Source organism: Centropristis striata, chromosome 1 (genome assembly GCF_030273125.1).
Source record: "Centropristis striata isolate RG_2023a ecotype Rhode Island chromosome 1, C.striata_1.0, whole genome shotgun sequence".
NCBI classification, from domain to species: Eukaryota; Metazoa; Chordata; class Actinopteri; order Perciformes; family Serranidae; genus Centropristis; species Centropristis striata.
This window is the reverse complement of record NC_081517.1, coordinates 24,700,726-24,721,767: the sequence shown is the minus strand read 5'-3', so window position 1 is coordinate 24,721,767 and position 21,042 is coordinate 24,700,726. Positions and strand designations below refer to the sequence as shown.

The 21,042-nt window shown below is 37.7% G+C and overlaps 1 protein-coding gene across 3 annotated transcripts in view; it reads right to left on the bottom strand.

The window, feature by feature from the left end:
- Nucleotides 1-21,042, bottom strand: part of tenm3 (teneurin transmembrane protein 3) — a 207,255-nt gene that overhangs the window by 107,948 nt on the left and 78,265 nt on the right. For all 3 annotated transcript variants that reach the window (XM_059335424.1, XM_059335432.1, XM_059335440.1), the window contains exons 6-11: nucleotides 18,096-18,179; nucleotides 16,927-17,051; nucleotides 14,122-14,377; nucleotides 10,701-10,802; nucleotides 10,286-10,480; nucleotides 2,932-3,132 (exon numbers count right to left, since the gene is read on the bottom strand). In XM_059335424.1, the coding sequence (XP_059191407.1) occupies nucleotides 2,932-3,132; nucleotides 10,286-10,480; nucleotides 10,701-10,802; nucleotides 14,122-14,377; nucleotides 16,927-17,051; nucleotides 18,096-18,179 (963 nt within the window). The remainder of the gene's footprint in view (nucleotides 1-2,931; nucleotides 3,133-10,285; nucleotides 10,481-10,700; nucleotides 10,803-14,121; nucleotides 14,378-16,926; nucleotides 17,052-18,095; nucleotides 18,180-21,042) is intronic.

The window sequence follows — 21,042 nt, the reverse complement described above, 5'->3', positions numbered from 1 at the left end:
GCTCAGCCTTAGAGATAGGGTGAGGAGCTCAGACATCCGGAGGGAGCTCGGAGTAGAGCCGCTGCTCCTTCAAGTCGAAAGGAGACAGTTGAGGTGGTTTGGGCATCTGGTAAGGATCCTCCCGGGCGTCTCCCGTTAGAGGAGTTCCAGGTCCAACTGGTAGGAGGCCCCGGGGAAGACCCAGAACACGGTGGAGGGATTACATCTCTCTCCTGGCCTGGGAACGCCTCGGGGTCCCCCAGGAGGAGCTGGACGTTGTGGCTGGGGAGAGGGACGCCTGGAATGCCCTGCTTAGCCTGCTGCCCCCGCGACCCAGCCCCGGATAAGTGGATGAGAATGGATGGACGGATGGACTTTATTTTGGAGTTAGCCAGTCCTCCCTTGCATGTCTCCAGTTAGTTCAGAACGCTGCCGCCCGTCTGCTAACTGGAGTACATAAGAGGCAGCACATTACACCGATCCTGGCCTCCCTCTACTGGCTGCTGGTGCACTTTAGGGTCCATTTCAGGATTCTTTTATTTGTTTTTAAGTCTTTAAATGGCCTCGCCCTGTCCTACCTCTCTGAGCTCCTCCACCCTGTAGGGGTGGAAGAGCTGCTCCCAGCCTTTGGAACAATTTACCCTTGCACATCAGGCAGGCCTCCTCACTTTCCATTTTTAAAAGTAATCTTAAAACCCATTTTTATTCACTGGCTTTTAACTCAACATGAGCCTTTGCTCTGTTTTAGTTGTCTTTATCTGCTCTTGTGGTTTTTAAAATTAATTTTAAAACCCATTTTTACTTACTGGTTTTTACCCAGCATGAGACTCGCTCTGCTTTAGTTGTTTTGACTTGTTCGCTGTTTTTATTGTTGGTCTGTCCTGCCATGTACAGCACTTTGAATCAGCTATGGCTGTTTTAAAGGGCTCTATAAATAAAGTTGATTTGATTTGATTTAAATGGGGCATCAAAGCATGTGACTGTGACAATACAGATCGCTGGTTATTTCCCATTTCCTACTAGAAGTCAGTTTTGGTTTCCTTTGACCATGACCAAGATCTTTCCCTGTACTTAAACCAGTTTTAGTGTCTTACCCTAACCACACCTTATCCATAGCAGTGGCAGATCACCGAGGCCGGGATTGTCATCCCACATTGAGTTCCATAATGGTAAATAGAACTCCTAGCATGGTTTGTTCACTGGTGTGTAGAGGTTTGGTTAAATGCACAGGCTGTATTTCCCCATTGTGGGACTAATAAGGGAATACCTTATTCTCATGTAGTGAAGGGACAATGAAGCTTCATGACCCATTTACTTTATTTTTTGAACCCGCTAGATGGCTGTCGTGGCTTAAAAAAAAGGCTTTAGCAATGGTGATTGAGTGTGTCTCCAGGCCTTTGTTGAACAAAGAGCGCCATGTAGTGGGCTCCGTAAATAAAGTAAATGGTTCATGAAGCTTCACTGTCCCTTCGCTATTCTCATGCTTCAAATCAAAAGTGACTTTTTAAATGATCAACAAAGACCAACAATAAACTAACACACTAGCAGATAACATTCAATGTGTTTGCATATTTGCTACTGCCAGTTGTATATGACATATATAGGAGAAAGGGTTGTGTTGTGGTACCATTGCAGAACACTTGATAATGTTCTAGGAAACTCCTGCAGAATGAAAAGAAAGTTTTTGCCCTTCTTGACTCTGAACTCTTTCAGTGACCGAGTCAAAATGGCAGTTGTGTTATGTTTTCAAGTATGTTAACTTGTTGAAAAAGAGACATTTTTATCTCACTTTGTTATCTACAAAGACCTCAAAAATGTGTGTGTGCTACTTTTTTATATCACCAGATCGTTGTCCTCTGACTCGTTCCACTGTCAAGAGATGGCTCTTTTATTTGCAGCTCCTACAAACCACAGCTGCAGGGTGTCTAACACACTGTGAGGCATCTTGAGATCATAATACTTCTATTTCAGTTTGTCTTCATTGGCTGGCGGTCAGTTTAAGAATTGATTTGGAGATGTTACTGATTTTTACTGGTCTTAATGTGGTTCAGCCCCTAGCTATGTCACTGACCTTGTAGCTCCTCACAAGTTGAAGTGTTATATCCTCCAGCAAGGTTCTTTTGGCTGTTTTAAACTCCTTGCTAACTTAGAAAGGTGAACATGTTTTTGCTATCAGGGTAGCCAAGCTGTAAGAGAGTACACTGCCTGTAAAACTAAGCCTAGCTAAAGCTCTATCATCCTTTAAACACTCCTCAGAACCATGTTTACAGATACTGGTTTTGCATAATTGACTATCTTATTCACCTTATGTCTCACTAGTTGTATTACAAGCTATGTATCTCATCCTTTATGCCTTTTCTTCTGGATGCACATCCCTAACACTGTTATCTTAATTATGTCCTGCCTGTAATTGCTTTGTTTTAATTATATGCTGATCCTGCTTGTTTATCCTCTCTTATGATTCTGTAACACACTTGATTAACTCTGTAAAGTTTGGTGCTTTACGAATGTTGTAAAAATAAAGTTTAGGCTACTCTTTTTATAAAAAGAAGAGTTGAATCAGGGGATAGGCCTAGATAAGTATTTTAAACTTCAGCCTACTCCCTTTTTTTTCGAACCAAAATGATATCAGGAAATGCGTAGTGAATATTTAGTTAACTGGTTCTTATTTCTATCTTATTACTTAGACAGGGCAGATGCATGTATATGTATAGGGCTATATATACTGTATGTGTGTAAATGTTTATCTGTTTATGTACATCTGTTTGATGGTGCCTATGTGAGTATGTGTATGAATATGTATATGCATCTAGCCTACGCTGTTGTAGTTTATGTTGTTTATTTTTTCGGTTCGAAAAGAAGAATTAATAAAATGAAAATGAAATTAAATGAAAAAGAACATCCACACACTGATGGATCTTTACACCACAGGACATTAAATGTGACACACACCTAAAGAGCAGTCGGGCCCAGTCCAGTTCTGGTCGCAGGTACAAGTGTTTGTCTCTGTGTTGTAGGTGCCGTGGCCTGAACACTGGTCCGGACACATGGCCTTAGCGATCTCACAGCTGGCTCCGCCCCAGCCTGGCTGACAGTGGCACTCGCCATGGATGCACACCCCATGGGCTGAACAACTGGGGTCTATGCAGTCCACTGGAGACAGAGAGATGCAGAGGGAGAGTTAAGAAGATACCAAATTGTACATATCATAGATATAACGTACATTGTAAATAATTTACTGTGATTTTTACAGTAACTTATTGGCAGCAATTAACAAGTAACTCACTGTAATTATATATTTACAGTAGAACTACTGTATATTTATTTACACAATTAAACACTGTCATTTTTGTTTTATTTACAATACTGATTTCTTTACTGTAAGATAAAAAAAATATTTTTTTTAGTTGTGTTCACAGCACTGATTTGTTTACTATAAGAATAAAACAACAGTTAAACACAGATTTTTAATGGTACTTTATATGGCAATACAGCACAGTAAACAATGCTTTTAATTTGATAATAATTTCATCATTATCTTTTATATAAATAACTAGTAATTGCAAGTCATTACTCTATACGCTAAAGAAAATAATATTAATACATTTACTGTTTTACAATTGATTTCCATACTGTGTTTTGTATGAAAAACTTTACTTTAAGTTAATTATTTAAACAGCATTTGTATCGGACTGATTCTGATCAAAATTATGATAAAATGGAAAAATACAGTAGTCTACTTTACTTTTCATACTGTGTTTTTTCTACAGTAATGCTTTAACTACTGTAATTTTGTCACAAGGACCAATTTTTATTGTAAATTATACAGCACTATACTGTAAAAATCAAACACAGTGGTGAACTGTGAATAAAACCTAAAACTGTAGATTTCACAGCGATTATTAACAGTGTACACACACGCATAAACACACATATTTAGTTTTTGTAAATTTTCCACTTGAGGGTCAGCAGAACAAGCAAGGGGAGATATGAGACATGTCAAGAGTGGCTCAAGATAACAGCTCACTGTGTGTCAACTGGTTCTAGTCATAAATATGTAACAAACATTGTGTTTTGGTTAGGGCCCTATTAAAAATCTGATGTTTACATTTTACAAGGGCTTAGAGCATTATTGGAATATGAAGGCCATTTCCATGCTCATCATGAATTGTTGCAACATCAAAAGTTTGGGGTTGATACCATTTGTTCACCACTTTTGGTGCTGAATTGTTTGACAACTATTGTTTGTGTGCTTTTTTAGACATTTTGGATGGAACGATGGCAAATTTTGTTGTACTACCCTGTGCAATGACAATAAAGGCTTTCTGATTCTGAACTTGAGAGTTGATAAAGAAAGTTGAAAAAAAATCACTTCAAAATACCAGAAGAAAAAAAAAGCATGTGATTTGGCATCATAGACTTTTGACAATTGAATGACAATCACTTCTGTTCTGTAAACTACTGAGAAAACCCCCTTATCAATAAGGAGGTTTAATATTCACCACCCTCTGAATGCTCTAGGTCTCTTTTTGTGGGTGTAAAGTTTCATTGTGCTGTGATTATCCGAGAGGTCACAACAGCTTACTGTATGTGTTTATAAAGGAGAGACTCGTGGAACAGATAGAACCACTTTTCATTTATTGAAATTGAGGTCAGAGGTCAGGGGCCTGTTTACATAGATTCCTATATATTCCTATGATATCAGCATCTTGACTATAGCCTTAAGACCAGACCTGCTCCAGCCTCTGAAAGACACATGGGTGCTTGTGCCCCTGGCGAAAAAGTACTAAATTAGGAATGAGCAGGACATTGTGAAACCATAGGTAAAATAGCAGGTGTAGACCATGGAGCTTCATTGTTTACCTCTGTTACCAAGTCAGGGCAAGACCAACACTAGATAAGAGATACCTAGTATCCTCCAGACATGTTTTAGAATATACAGAAAATACTCTGAATGAATTATTGTGAATGAATGAATTGAATTATTAATTAGTGTCTGATGTTTTTTGTTTATAAACAAGCAAAAATATTTAATGGAGGGGGACTTCAGTAGACAAGACAAGAAAAAGGAGTCTTGTGTGTCCAATATTCAATATTTAGGTAGTATTGTAGTGTTTTTGTCTCCCCTAACAAGTAAATGTTACAGTATATAACTTATATAAGTGCTGTTTGGTGTACAGCAGAGTTCCTGCAGTGCAATGGATTTATTAGAGCTTTTTCCTTTAAAGCAGCAGCCGACTTCTGCTAAAAACAAGGTCTGTAAGTAAACCAAAGCAGTAAAGTTGCATGTCATAAATCTAAAAGAATAATCTAGAAAACAGTAAATCATTGTGATGAATCAACACGTCACAGAGTAATAAACCAGTTGTTATATATAACAACTGAGATATATATATATATATATATATATATATATATATACACATCCCTTTATTTAACCAGGTAAAAAGCCAAGAGAGACCTGGCCAATAAGGCAGCATAAAAAAGAAAAGTTACAAAGTTAAACACAATTATCACAAACATTAAATACAAATTCAGCCATCACGACAACACTGAGTGAACATCAGTAGCCAACATATATGTATCAGTCTCACTGAGCAAGGAAAGCGATTTTATTATCCTTTAAAATCAATTTTAATTCCCCGATTGTGATCAGCTCAGACAGTTTCAAGTCCTTTTGCAAATGATTCCATGATAAAGTAATGATGATTCAAGGAGATTTAACAAAGATCATCAGATCAAAAATCGGAACAGGAGGAGTAGGATGAGGTTGGACAAACACATGTAGTTAACTACAAAGAGATTTGGGTGCAAGTGATCTAAAAGAAGAGAATATGAACATTAAATGTATTAATTAATGTGTATTCCTAAGATCTTTTTCCTCAGATTTTGTGATGGATTCTCCCCATCAGCTTGTATTTTCACCCTAGTCTTTCTGTAGCCAGGGGAAAATGATGTCTGTGTGGCATGAATGTGCAATATATTTTGTTGCTTGGGATGCTTGTATGCTCGGCCAAATCCAACAAAGGCGCAGTTCCCTGTAGGTTTTCACGTGCTTCAAGCACATTGTTTGCTTTGCTCGCCTGCCTGTGTGTATGGTTGAACTTGGTTTTCACAATTCCCAGATATAAAAACTGTGGTAGGCTGTTACAAGCAAGGAGACAGTAGCTGATTGAATGAGAGAAGCTGAAGTAAAGGAGTGGGTGGTTGATAAAGTCAAACACCACGCGTCAAACACTAGTGAATATGATTTTTCGACAACATAAGAAACATAAAAAAACAAAGTATGTTTTATTTTTTGCCCCTAAGCTCACACATGCATGGCTTTGATTGTTTCTTCCTTATAGGGTCTTTGCAAAGACAAATGATTATATTTCAATTGTGTAATATATTGATAGATTTTTTTTGAATGATTGAGAATTCATTTGAACACAAAATAAAAGATGAACAATTAAAAAACAAACGAAAAACAACAAATACAAGACAACAGCACAAAATGAAACAACAACAAGACAACACTTATTTGTGTTCAAAAAGAGTGGGAAGCCAAAACTTATTAAATCCCACCCCTTCTCCCTATGCTAATTTACTATATTCAGTTATATAACAACAATAATATCTATACACATGTATGTATCACACATAGTAATGTAGTATATACATTACTATGTGTTGTGGACTGTTCTAAACACGATGATGGTGCAGTCAGACACAAGGAGCACAGCAGATGAATGGATACAATTGACAGCTTTTAGCATATCTGACACAGGCACCCCAACAACAATATCACAATGCTAACAGCTATCTTTAACACATGACAGCAGCAAAGGCAAAGAGCACTGCAACACAACAAACTGCTGTCAATCAAAGGCACTCATTGTTCTGATGCTGAGGTCACAAACAGGACTCCACCTGGATATCAACCTCTTTTATAGGCATTCATCAGCCAGTTCTAGGCCCCTCCTCCCTGCTTCACATGCAGGTTAACTTTGACAACAACTTGACTGTATTATTTTTCATGTAAATCCTACATGGTATCTTTGACGTACTTTGCAGATTCAGCAGCCATTAATGGGATTCACACACAGAGGATTCTGCAGTTCAAGAAAAATTTCTCTCCCACTCTCTTTTATAGTCACTCACAAAGGATTAGTGTGATTAAGGATTGTACTAATCTGAAACTAATCTGGTTACTGTCCCCTGTGATAAGAATTTGCATATTTGTATGAATTTAAATGTATTCACAGCATGGTCTGCATTTGCACACACTTGAATGTATAGATGAGTTTTGACATCACTATGTTTTTTTTTGTGTGTGTGTGTGTGTGTGTGTCCAACCAGTGAATAGAAGATTAGTATTGATCAATTCAGATTAAATTAGGGTAGGGTTCAGTTTGTAGACTGTATTAGCCAACTACCTGTCAGCAGTTTGACAGTATCCATGTATATGTGTATTTGTGTGTGTGACAGAGCGAAGACAATAATTAATTTACCATGTAGCTGTAATGCCATTTTAACAAACACCTAAGAGGTGATCTTAGCAGATCCTTGAGTGAAGTGGGATTTTATTAATTGTCAGCTTTATAAAATGACTTCAGACCAGTTCACAGCATGTACTTGTGACATGGACATGCTATGTGGAGAGAAATAATATAACATTACGTGAATAACAATTTGTTTTTTATAAGAGGAGCACCATTTTACATCTGGACTTAGAGAACTGGGGTTGGTTCAAAAAAGCAACAAAGAAAAGGCGTAACAAAGATTGCTGAGTAATGTGCACTGAAGCGAAAAACAAGGAAAAATCAAGCCCAGTGTTCCTTCTAACTTCCAATAACATAACTAAAACACTTTCCGTTTACAAAAGTAAATGTCATGGGTAGCAAAAAAATGTGTGCATAATCAAATATTTATGATGCCATTTAATTATGTAGTCACATCTTTACCAAATTCCAGCATGATGACGGACTGTCCCAGTTCAAGGGGGCTGACTACTGTGTCTAAAAGAGTCTAAAAACAAGGTAAAAACACTAACTCTGAGGGAAGTTACCTTGCTGCATGGACAGATAATTTCACTTGACAAGATGTCTTAAAATAACACTGTTAAATCTAGAAATAACCATGTTGAACACTTAAAACACAATAAAATATCTAACATGTCTAAATCTAAAGTTTTTGTTATCTTGGTAAGAAACAAATAATTTGTAGTGCAGACTTGGAATTTCGTCATTTTAGGGGCAAGGCCATTTGGCCTTCCCGTTCAAACTTATTTTAAGGGCACAAAGGCCACATGACAGGGCATAAAGGCCGTTTGGTTAAATTACGTTGGTTTTAGCTTTCAGATTAATACCTTAACATTCTCATTCACCAAGAAACATTAATGCACAATATATTGGAAATGACCTTTTTGGAAAATGACAAATGAACCTGTTTTGAAAAGATGGCAAATGCATATATTTTGAGAAGATGGCAAAATTAATTCATCTAAGAGTAAGGAAAGAGAAATGCCTCCTCCTGCCATAAAAAAGGAACCTGCTGAGGTGAAATTTACATCAGCTAAAACGCCCTTGTCCCTGAGGTAGGGAAGAAGTTAGCGCTACCCAACTAGCTAGCTATCGCTAGTTTTCATGACGCAAAAATGTAACTTTAAGGAGTCGACTTTAAATAGGCTAATACAATGGTAATTACCTATCAATAGTACTTTCTATAAAAACGTAAATGTTAAGTCCTGTCAAATACTACCACATAGTTCAGTCACAACATATCAAAACAGCTTGTCCTGCTAGCTTACCTGTGCTGCGCATCAACACATGGCTCATGTGAATATTCAAATTAGCCATGTGTTGATGCGCAGGTCTCCAAGGACAGGGAGTGGGTCGGGTTAGGGTATTGTTTATACCATAGACTGTATATAAATAATGGACGTAGTCACCGTGACGTCACCCATTGGTTTTTGGACTGCCCCTTGGAAGCATAGACATATATATATATATATATATATATATATATATATATATTATATATATATAATATATATATATATATATGTACATATACACATATATGTATATATGTATATGGTTGGAAGCCTCGAGTTCAGCGTTACACTCGTCGCCATCTTGCGTCGCCATCATGTTTCCGATACGCGGAGCAGACCATAATTGGACTGTGACGGAGCGCGAGGGATCTGACGACACTGACTACACGCATCTCTACACCGGCAACCCGACTGAGAGAAGCCGCTGCTAATTCATGTTAGCATTAACTGGAGCATTAACTGGGATGTTAGTTTTGGCTATCAAAAAAACAAAAACAAAATGTATCTTTCTTACCTCAGAAAACTGAGCAGCGACTGCTTGGAGTGTCTGTTAGTCCAACCAAACACTGAACAAGACATTTTACTGAACAAAACGTTCAAATAAACTGTCACTAAGTGAAAATATAGTGTGAAAGGGTCAAAGTTATGAGACCAAACCGCTAAACGTCCTCTTTTCTATCTATATAACGTTATATATAACTTTATTGACACGTTGCCGTGGATACGCTCTGCTTCTCTCCTGATGACGGCTCGCCTTGTCAGTGACCTGTCAATCAAAGGTAGCCACGCCCCAAATCATAGGATTCTTTATCTTCTATTTTCTTCTAAATGGGGCCATTATTAGAACTATTGACATCAAATTGTCTTGAAGAAGATTTTTTACTAGTGATTGAGACCATAATGTTGTCCCTGAAAAAATTTTCTGAGGTAATAAATCAAGTGAGAAGTTTTCAAATTTAGCACTGAAATGAATGGGCAGATTTCTTTTGCAGCCAAACTTAGCACCCTCTACTCGAATTTTTGGTGAATTGCAGGCTTTATGCACTTCCTGGTGGCTTCCATGCTCAGGCACGGAGATTGCCGCCTGGTTTATACTGGAACTTTGACAGGGGCGCAAAGGCCACCTTGGCCGTAAATTTAACATTTTTTCACAGGGCATCAAGGCCAGAGTGTGGGGCAACGACGGCCATGGCCGTCGTGAAATTCTCACCCTGTTGCAGTGTACTCTGCTCGGGCCAGTTCATCGCTGCTTGAAGCTTTAATTTATCTTGTTTCAAGAGTTAATTTCTCATTTTAAGCGTACAATATGCTTATTTCTAGATTTAATAATCTTGATTTAAGAAATCTTGTCCAGTGAAATTATCTGTCCATGCAGCAAGATCATTTCCCTCAGATTTAGTGTTTTATCTTGTTTTTAGACACACCTTTTTGCAGTGTGTCAATAACATGTAACCAATGTAGCTTTTTGTGTCTGTTTGAAATTCTTACCTTCCTCGCAATTATCACCCTTATAACCGGTATTACAGATACAGGCACCCATAATGCAAATGCCGTGTCCTCCACAGTGGATGTCGATGCATTGGTTGACTGGCACGTCGCACTCAGTGCCTTTCCACCCGCTGTAGCACTGGCAGCGGCCACGGGAGTACTGGCCATTCCCACTGCACAGCACTGGGCAGGCAGCTGGACCAAACACATGCGGAAAGATGTTAGATGTTAGATGGACAAGCTGGCTTTATTTACTCATTAAGTCAGACACTTGAAAGCTTAAAAGTTCCCCTTAAGCTCCCAAATTAGCCAGAGTTTAAAATGTAACACTATGTCTGTGTTAATGGATGTCATGAATCTCCTAACAGTTACAACCTCTCTGTGGGGGGCAGAGGATCTGTGTTTGTGTGTTTACCTCGGGAGCAGTCAGGGCCCAGAAATCCTGGGAAACAGTGACATATTCCTGAGAGACAATCTCCGTTTCCATGACAATTCTGGGGACACTCCATAATGGACTCTGATGAAGAGAGAGAGAGAGAGAGAGAGAGAGAGAGAGAGAGAGAGAGAGAGAGAGAGAGAGAGGTGGTTTAAGGGTGTGAGTTAATTGGGTAGGTGGGATATGCAACTGCAGTACATCTTAAGAAAAAAAACACACACACACGTACAACACCAGTTCTCTGCGGTTGCCGTAGTTACAGCCAGTTAGTCCAATCAACACATTCAAACATCCAATTACCTTGCCTTTCTTTCCTTTCTCTCACACAGTCTGGTTGTCTGCCGTACACAGCTGTTCATTTACCACACACACACACACACACACACACACACACACACACACACACACACACACACACACGGACACAGACACTCTCACACACACACATGGACACAGACACACACACACACTCACAGCCACGCAAACACACACACAAACACACGGACACACGGACACACACACACACACACACACACACACACACACACAAACACAGCCACACACACGGACACAGACACACACACACACTCACAGCCACGCAAACACACACACACACACACACACACACACACACACACACGGACACAAACACACACACACACACACACACACACACACACACACACACACAGACACACACGGACAGACACAGACACACACAGACACACACATACACACAGCCACACACACGGACACAAACACACACACACACACACGCACAGTTTCATAAAATTTACTCGGCGTACTCCAATCACAAGTGGTCACTTAAGATGCTTGTGGAGACACATTCTAATGCCTGGTAGACGTACTAGCAGCTGTCCACTTGTAATCGGATCACCCAGGACATATTTATGTCATAATACACACATGGGCAAAATTTGGGCCCGATGGCCTACAGACCATCTCGGTCCAGCCTGCTACGCACTGAAAAGAAAACAAACCTGTGACCCAAAAAAGCAATTAAAAGCAGCATTAATCACAGGGCAAATTACCCAAATGAGTCTGTAGTCTGCTGCTGTCTCGATTCCAACAGAGGGCGCTGTCTACATTCAGATTAATTTAACAGAGGTCAAAGGTTAGAAATGATGGTGGTTGTGATGGCAGTTAATTAATCAGGATGAATGCCTTAAAAAGGAGAAAAGTTGACTCTGAATGTCACATTTTCAACAACGAGTGGACATCTAAATATTTCGTTAAATATTTATCATCTTATCATCTCGGGTTAATTCAATCTGTTTCATCAGTGACCTGTGCAGTGATGCAGATCACACAATTGGCCAGATGTTGGCTAATTTATAAGTTGAAACAGCATTTAAGTGGATTCTTTTATGTAAGAAATATTTTCTTTGTGACCTCAGAGTACACCAGATTTGCACATACCAATGTAAAAAACGTAATATTTTCAAACAGAGTTATCTATTTTTTAAACAAGGACTCAAACATTCTGGTCTGGCAAATGGCCGATTGTAATTCAATCTGTCATGTCTATAACATGAATGTAGTTTAAAATAATTCAACACTATGCATTTCATCTTTCAGTTCAATTGTACAATGTGTGGCCTTTTGCTTACTTTATCTAAGTCAGTCTGTCCCTCTTAAAAATAATGTTGGTCACCCTGTTATAATATGATATAAAGCAGCGATATTTGATGACAAATGATTTGTTGTGGGGGTTTTTTATGCGGCGTGTTGATGTGATGGTGTGTCAGTTTGACTGACTGATACACACAAGACTTGGTTGGTATTCACAGGAAATCCATCAGTGCAAAGTGTGGCTGTGGTTTTTGTGCTTTAGAATGTAACCGCTGTGAAACTATCATAAAATAAGGTTTTATTCCTCCATTCAGTGCTTTGTTGTTGTTAAGCTGCTTGCTCTGCATTCACTCCCTGCCCATCTCTCTTTCTCCCTCCACAGCTGGCAAGGAGGGACCAACTTTCAATGTTATTGTTCAGGAACACCAACCAACAATTGCTACACATTGTACATTTCATGGATTTATTTATATATTTGTCACATTTCCCAAGCTACATTTTGACCAGTAATGATTTTATCTGCTGGACAACTACATGTGGTACATGTTAAAAGTGGCTTGTACCAGGTGTCTGTCTATGTACATTACATTAGAGCTGCAACAATTATTCGATTAATCAAACAATAATCGATTATTAAATTAATCGTCAACTATTTTGATAATCCAATAATTGGTTTGAGCAGTTTTTTTAAATACAATAAGTCCAAATTCTCTGATTTCAGCTTCCACTGATTGATATTTTTATACATTTTATTCACCAAACAACTAATCAATTAATCGTTTGAATAATCGACAGATTAATCGATAATGAAAATAATTAGTTGCAGTCCTACATTAAATACTAGGAAAATATTAGTTGTAATTTATTGAACATCACAGCTGCTCTGGTCAGTGCCCTCTCCATCTGATAAATGTAGGTTACTCCCAGCTAAGCTTTGCAGATTTCAGCTTTGCAGAAGTTTTAATCTCATGAATTTGAGCACACAAATGTATTGAGTGTGACTTTCCCTAGGTCCCTAACAGTGAAAAGATTGTTCCTTAACCAGCTCAGCTCATGTTGTATGGATTGTGTGTACTGTAGAAGTGTACTTAATAGGGCACTCATTGAAATACTTGCAAAATCCAAATTTCAACCCTAGAGAATATTGGAGGATATTACATACAGCCAGAATGTTTTAAAAAACATATTATTAAGTAATATTTTCAGGAAAAAGTTTACGAGATTAAAGCGGCAAATCTACGAGAAAAAAAGTCGCAGATTTATGAGATTTAAAGTGGTGAATCCGCAAGAAAAAAGTTGCTTTTTTCCCCGCTTTTTTCTCGTAAATCTGCAACTTTTTTCACGCAGATTTGCCACTTTATATCTCTTAAATCTGCAGCTTTTTTTCTTGTAGATTTGCCACTTTAATCTAGTAAAGATTAAACCCCCGGGTTTGTATTTTTATTTTTATTCATACTTGGCCTTAATATGCCGTCATAGTCAAGTTCTCCTATTACAAGTCACTGAAGAATAACTCTGTTTGTAAGACTGTTTCATGCTGATTTTTTTTTACACCATGACATTGGAGGTCACGGTCAATAAAGTTAAGATTATTATATTATTATTTTCATACTGATTGGTCAGATGTCATGGTGTCACTGTCTGTGAGGTTCTCCCAGCTAATCAGCAAAGATCAGGCTACCTCACAGAGAGACATGGGGACCCTATTTAGATATCCGCTGGTGTTACCAAATAAAGTTCTTCGCGCGATAAAGGGATAATGATGACTACATTAATAATCACTTTATAACAAACAACTGCGTCTCACCTATGATGATAGTATTGTAAGAAACTTGTTCTGTGTTGCGTCCGTCGTTGTAAAATGCCAGGTGCCAGATTCCTGTGTCGAAGTACTGGATGAAGCCAGCCTCGTGCACGTTGACGGAGCGCGTGTGTCGGGCTCCTCCTCCAGACTCCTCCTCGTGTGCACCAACTGAGCGTGAATATCCTGCATCTGCATCACTGAGCTCCCGTTTGTCTTTGGAAATGAGACGACTACCATCCAGTAGCTCCACAAAGTCATACTGGAGGACAAAAATAGACAAGACAGCTAACAATCAGCCCCTGACCTGAAGGTTTAGTGTCGATTAGCACAATAAATGTTTGTTTTTTCTGTCGCCTAGCTAATAGCAGGGCCGGGAGTAGCAACAGTGAAACAGTCCATCCATCTTAACAACTGGGGCTGGGCGATATATCTATATATTTTTTATATCAATATATTTTTAAATGTGATATGTATTTAGACCATATTACATATATCAATCTAGTTCAAATTTGTTTTCTTTTTTTATATATAAATGCTGCCCTTACTAGGGTTTGTCATATTTAGTTATTTTGTTATGGTCGTTATTCTTTTCTCATATAAATATATATAATTAATATTATTTATTTTTATTGATTATTTTTATTGAGTTACTTGTTTTTAATGTAACTTGTGAATTTTAATATAGGTAGAGGCCCTATATAAGCCCTTTTGGGTTTCTTGCCGCTACCTTGCACCTTCCTTTTGTTGTTATTTCTTTATATTTTTCTTTTTGTCTTATTATTGTGCAAAATAAAAAAACTTCATCCTTCAACTATTTCAGAAAAAGATTGTGCTTTGATTAAAAAAATAAGGTACTCCTGTTGTTATACAGTATTTATGTTCACTTGTGACATGTCACAATTGACTTTGACTGAACATTTGCTCTCACTTTGTGATAAAAATATCGGGATATATATCGTATATTGATATTCAGCCTAAATATATCGGGATATGAATTTTGGTCCATAACGCCCAGCCCTATTAATAACTAGACAGATTTCTAGATTTCCAGATCAAGTTTGGTATGATTACTTATGATCTCATGGGGAATGTGGATTTTGGTAACCCTCTGACCTGGTCTTTAAAGTTTACTTTACTTTTATTAGGAGTGTAATCACACACTTATTTTAGCATTTAGTTTTAGCATTGTTCAGCAATGATTCTGTCGACTTGTTGGTAAGTTTGTTTCTGTTTAATGAACATTTGAATCTTCTAATGACAATTCAGATGAACACAGATATATATACAGTGGGTTCATATGTAGTTTCAAGCTCAATAACATATTCATATTAGCTCAGTTACCCAGAATATGCTTTTACATTTTTTTACACAAGGGTGAGGAGACTGAAAATCCACACTAAAAGAAAAAAACTAGATCGAGATGGATAAGGTTATAACAAGGACACACACATACATGCACCACTGTCTATTATGTTAAGTGCTAACATTGAGCTGTGGTAGCGGTGCCACTGTATGATCTGCCTTTCACAGATTAGTAAATTATTCCATTTGATAGAAGACATGGTTTATCATATGGAGAGGGAAATGTAGTCAAAGACTTTGTACACTGCAAAAAAGGTGTGTCTAAAAAGAAGATAAAAACTGTAAATCTGAAGGAAATGATCTTGCTGCATGGACAGATAATTTCACTTGACAAGATTTCTGAAATTAAGATTATTAAATCTAGAAATAAACATGTTGTACGCTTAAAATAAGAAATTATCTCTATCTCTATAAGATTTTTTATCTTGGTAAGAAACAAATAATTGTCAGTGCACTCTGCTCGGGCCAGTTCATCGCTGCTTGCAGCTTTAATTTATCTTGTTTTAAGAGTTATTTCTTATTTTATGCGTTCAACATGCTTATTTCTAGATTTAATAATCTTAATGTAAGAAATCTTGTCAAGGTAAATTATCTGTCCATGCAGCAAGATCATTTCCCTCAGATTTAGTGTTTTTATCTTGTTTTTAGACAACATTTCTTTGCAGTGTAAGAAGCGTATCTGCTTCATTATTAACCAAGAATCCATAAATCATTTGACCAACACACACTTGCAAAGTTGCAAAAGGGATTTGGGATTTTGGCACTTCGGAAGGCAGACTTTTTTGTATCACTTTTGGCATTTGTTAAAATTAGAAAGGCCAGAGGACTCTGGATGACTGAGAACGAGCTGTTTTAAACAAAATGTCAGAGATCTCAAAACAGTGGAGGCCCCTGATCTGATCTGATAAGATTTCATTCTGGGGATAAAAACACCAGTCTAGCTCCTGCTGAGGTCTGTACTGGTTTCTTTTCAACATCAACTTGGCTTTTAACTTAACAGGTTCTGCCCTAGCTTCTGTGAATGGGGCTGATTTCATGTTTTTGCTGGCATGCTGAATGTGAAGCATTTTGCTGTCTATTCAGTGAAAACATAGGAAGAGAGTACAGCTACTCCTGGCAGGCATTGCTGTGGCTGTACAATTTTGTTGAGTTTTTGGATCTAATAAGTATCTCTTCAACAACTGAGAACCGGGTCCTTTAGACATTATTCAACTGATTTTACTTTCTTTGTGCATAACTGTTGATGGCTGATATGTGAACCTATGCTGCTGCAGCCTTTACATTGCATGGTACATTGCTATCAGAATAATGTAAAGGGCTGCATCTCTAAAACTAGGTTTTATTAAACTAGGTTTGGTAAAGTTTAGTTTCTATCAATTCAAGCTGTTACTGTTACTGAGCATGTAATTGTATGTGCATGCACATGCATGTGTTTGTGCAAACAACCTGTGTGTGTGACGGTGGTAGGCCTTTGCGTCCATAAACCCCAACCAGAGCATCTCTCTGGACGGAGATATTGAATTTCAAAAACTGTGGTTGGTCAATATATAGCTGGGACCTCCAGAACACACCTGAAATAAAGAACAGAAAAACAACAGGGGTCAAAATCAGCTATATAATTATGTAAACAATCAATATGCTCAACACAATAAATCACAAATAAATTACAATAAATTATGATTACATATCCCAACACTCCCAATGTGAGCATATTTATGTAAAAAATGGTTGTGTTCTGTGTTGCCGTGTTGAATTATTAGTTTATATATACACACCGATTCCAAATAAAGTTTGGGTGACGTGAAAAACATAAAAAATGCAAAGATTTACAAATCCTAAATAAAAATAAAATACTTTTCTTTTTTAACAGGGTTTTATTTTCATCTCCTGGAACTGCTGACATGATGCAGCACACTAAAAGTTTACTTAGAAAATAATATTAATAATAATAATAATAATAATAATAATAATAATAATAATAATTTTGTTTGCATACACAATCCTCTGTTAATTGAGGTTTCATTTTCATTATCATATGTTTGGAAGAGATTTATTAATAAAGTGAGAAGATATACATTTTATCTGTCAAGAATAAATCACATTGTCACAATGATTTCATGGAAGAGGTAAAAAATATTTTATTCCAACTTCATGGGCGACCGTGTATTTAATCTTTAAAAATACTTATTTAGAGGCTCAAAAAGTATGGAAATAATAATGTCATAATAAAGGACGCAAGTCACACACAACATGCTTTAAAAGTAATTTCTTGAATATTACTATAATTGTTGATGCTAGAGAGCAGCTTTGTAATAACTCATGGTTATTACAATATGCCCGAACATAATAAAAAAGTGAACCGTTATACTAAATTTATACTAATTTGTTTGGTGTTTTCCCATTAATAGCAGCCCCACATTTAATTACATTTAAATTCAAAACAGATTACAATTCAATAGCCCCACAACCTGCAGCCTCCAAAACAACCATACAGTTTAAACAACTTCCTGGAAACAGTTTCAACGAAAAATACTGAAAATGACAACATTATAAAAGTCTGGTCTAGCAAGGTGCATATGTGTGTGTGTGTGTGTGTGTGTGTGTGTATAAACAACCTGGTGGAACATCTTGTATGGCTCGTCGCCCCACATCCACCTCTCCTGTGTCTATGGTATTGTTCTCTAGAAGAAACATTTTACCTGCAGAGACAAATAAAAAAGCAAACAAACAGAGACTTGAGGAAGTGGAAGGGATCTGATCACCTGTTTATCACAGATTTATATAATGTTACTCAACACATAACTTTAAACATGGTTTTGGGTTGTAGCGAAACCAACAAAATTGCAACCAATAAAATTGCACACGTGGTTATAGCATTGTTTTACCCTCTTGGTTATGGTGAGAATTGTCCTTGTTTGTGTGTAATATCCAGGGAACTCTTTGGACGGCCTTGAGACAATTAAAATCCTGCCTCATTAATCCCTGGAAAGGCTTGCCTTGCCCTCAGTGCTGATATGGGGTTTGTGGGTGTGCTATGTCTGAACAAAGGTAGCTGGTGGGCTCGTCACATCTCCAACATCAAAGACATTTTTGGTTTGATTGTAAGATATTTCCCCATAGCATTTGCTATTCTTTCTGATTTATATGCTTCGTTCATTTTCATCAATCATCATATCAATGGACATATTAGTCTGAAATGTTGCTCTCTAATGCTACCTATACACTTTGAAAAGATTTGGAAAAGACTCCTGGAAAACTATCAGCTCACACCTGCTCACATCTAAAGACAAGTGTTTAGAGTTTTTAGTCTCACACTGAGATTTTAGACAGGGTAACTATTTACAAGACTACAATTAGATTCTTTTAGCAGTTTTTTCCTACCTGGAACCGGGGACCTTTCCCCTGCTCATCTATTGGTTGTTGATTGTGTTACGTCACTGCGACTTGCGATCATATCAAACACGTTTGATAGTGATACGGGAGCGCCATGACTCCAGTAAGGCTCAGAGATTTACTAAACACTTTCAGTTTTTAGCCTGGGACTGTGAAATCGTTGGTGTAAGCCCAGCATTACGTGCAACTTGTCTTATGAAAAAGTTTGCATGTGTTTCAATTCAATTTGGTTTAAGTTAAGGTAAAGTTCTGTTAATGGCAAATTACAACACTTCACTCACCTTTTTCCCTGTTATTGAATGTAAAGAGACCTGCATTTGTTCTTTTAGTTTGTATCCATAGTTTTACTTAGGAGGTGAAATAGTTCCACCGCTGTTCAACATTTGTAATGTCATAGAGCTTTCATAGGCCTGTGCTGGGCCTCATAATATTACACTTTACCATCTTAAGTCATGACATCTGGGCAGTAAACCCACCCTGACTCAGATGTGTGTGTGTGTGTGTGTGTGTGTGTGTGTGTGTCCGTGCCTTTGTGTGCATTCATTGCACACAACATTAGCTGCAACTCAACTCGACTTCTCAATTCTACTGTAATGAATGAGCTTGCAATAGAACTCCTCACACACTCAGACAGATTAAATACCAATGGGGTGAGCTTATGTCAGTATCACTGTTAGAAAAAACACAGAGCAGTAGAGAACCCTGCTCTTTAAAATCTCTCTTTTCTCTTTCTCATACACGCACACGCGCACACACACGCGCGCACACACACACACACACACACACACACACACACACTTTTCTGAGCTACAATTCTTTGTCTATTTTACAAACCTTATCTCCTGTGAATTACATACAAGTGCAAGTATAATACTTGTATGTATACAGTATGATTTTTATGTAGTCATTAGGTACAGTCATGCTAATTAAACTGCTTACTTGAAATTAATTTAAGTCCATTCAGGAGAAAACTGGGTCGTAGCAAAAGTAAGTAGAATATAGCAAAGAACAGCCAAAGACAATCATAAAGCCAAGAACATGACAATAAAGGTAATCATTAGGTAGGAAGACTACATTCTGAACCAACCAACAAAAAAGCACACACTGTATTTTTTTTTCAAATTTCCATGAAGAAACAGTGGTAGAAAACATTTTTGTTCAGGCATGACACAGGAAATGTCGGCCGAGTGAGCATTGACATAGAGACCAACAGAGTGACTCTTACAGAGCTTCACAAAATAAAACAACTGCAGACAGAAGCAAGCTAATCTCAAATTAAAATTTGAACACCAATGTCTGATATGAGTCTATCGTTTAGCCTTTTCCACTACCCAGCTACTTTGAGCTGTTTATTAGCTAGTTTGTTGAGTTCTAAGCTATCTTGTTCAGATGCCTGTTGAAATGCTCTCTGAAGCTGTTATTGCAGATTAAGAACTGAACAGAGGCAGTGAAACTGCAATGTGCTGATGTTGACAATGTGCCGTCACGGAGCCTCCGTGTTGTCATTTTATTACATCCATAAGAACAAGAGCATCTCATAAGCATTTATTGAGTCGTTGTATGGCTGACCTGGAGGCAGGCAGAGTGGCATAGTCATAGCGAGGCTTATAGGGAATCTAGTCTATTGCCATTTTGGCATTTTAATTATACTGTTGTGTTGTAGTATTGTATTATCATAAACAACAGTATTGTATTATAATATTGCATTCCTGGAATAAATGGTTAAAAAGATTAATGGCAGAAGTTATGGTTGTTAATGTGGGAAAGGTAACCAAAGGATTAATTAACCATTTAAAAAAAAAAAGACTGCTAGAGTAATGGAAAAGGATATCATTAGTTACAGCCCTAGTCCAGACCCTGGGGAGCACACAGTTGGCCAGACATGAAGAACATGCAGAGAAAAGTCCCTCTAGAGAAACAAACAACAACAACAATAGCGGTGTTGGTGCTGGGAGTTGAGAAAAAAGCTGATCAGTGCTTGTGGAATGCTCCACCTCTAAAACATCCTGAAACTGCATTTCAGATGGTTGAAATCAGTAACATGCGTATCCATCGTGCTATCGATTATGTCATTTTGGCTCTTTGGTGCAGCAGCAGTAGCAAGCAAATAGCTGCCTGGCCTCTAAAACAACCAACAGCTGCAGCAGCAGAAGGAGACAGTAAAGATGA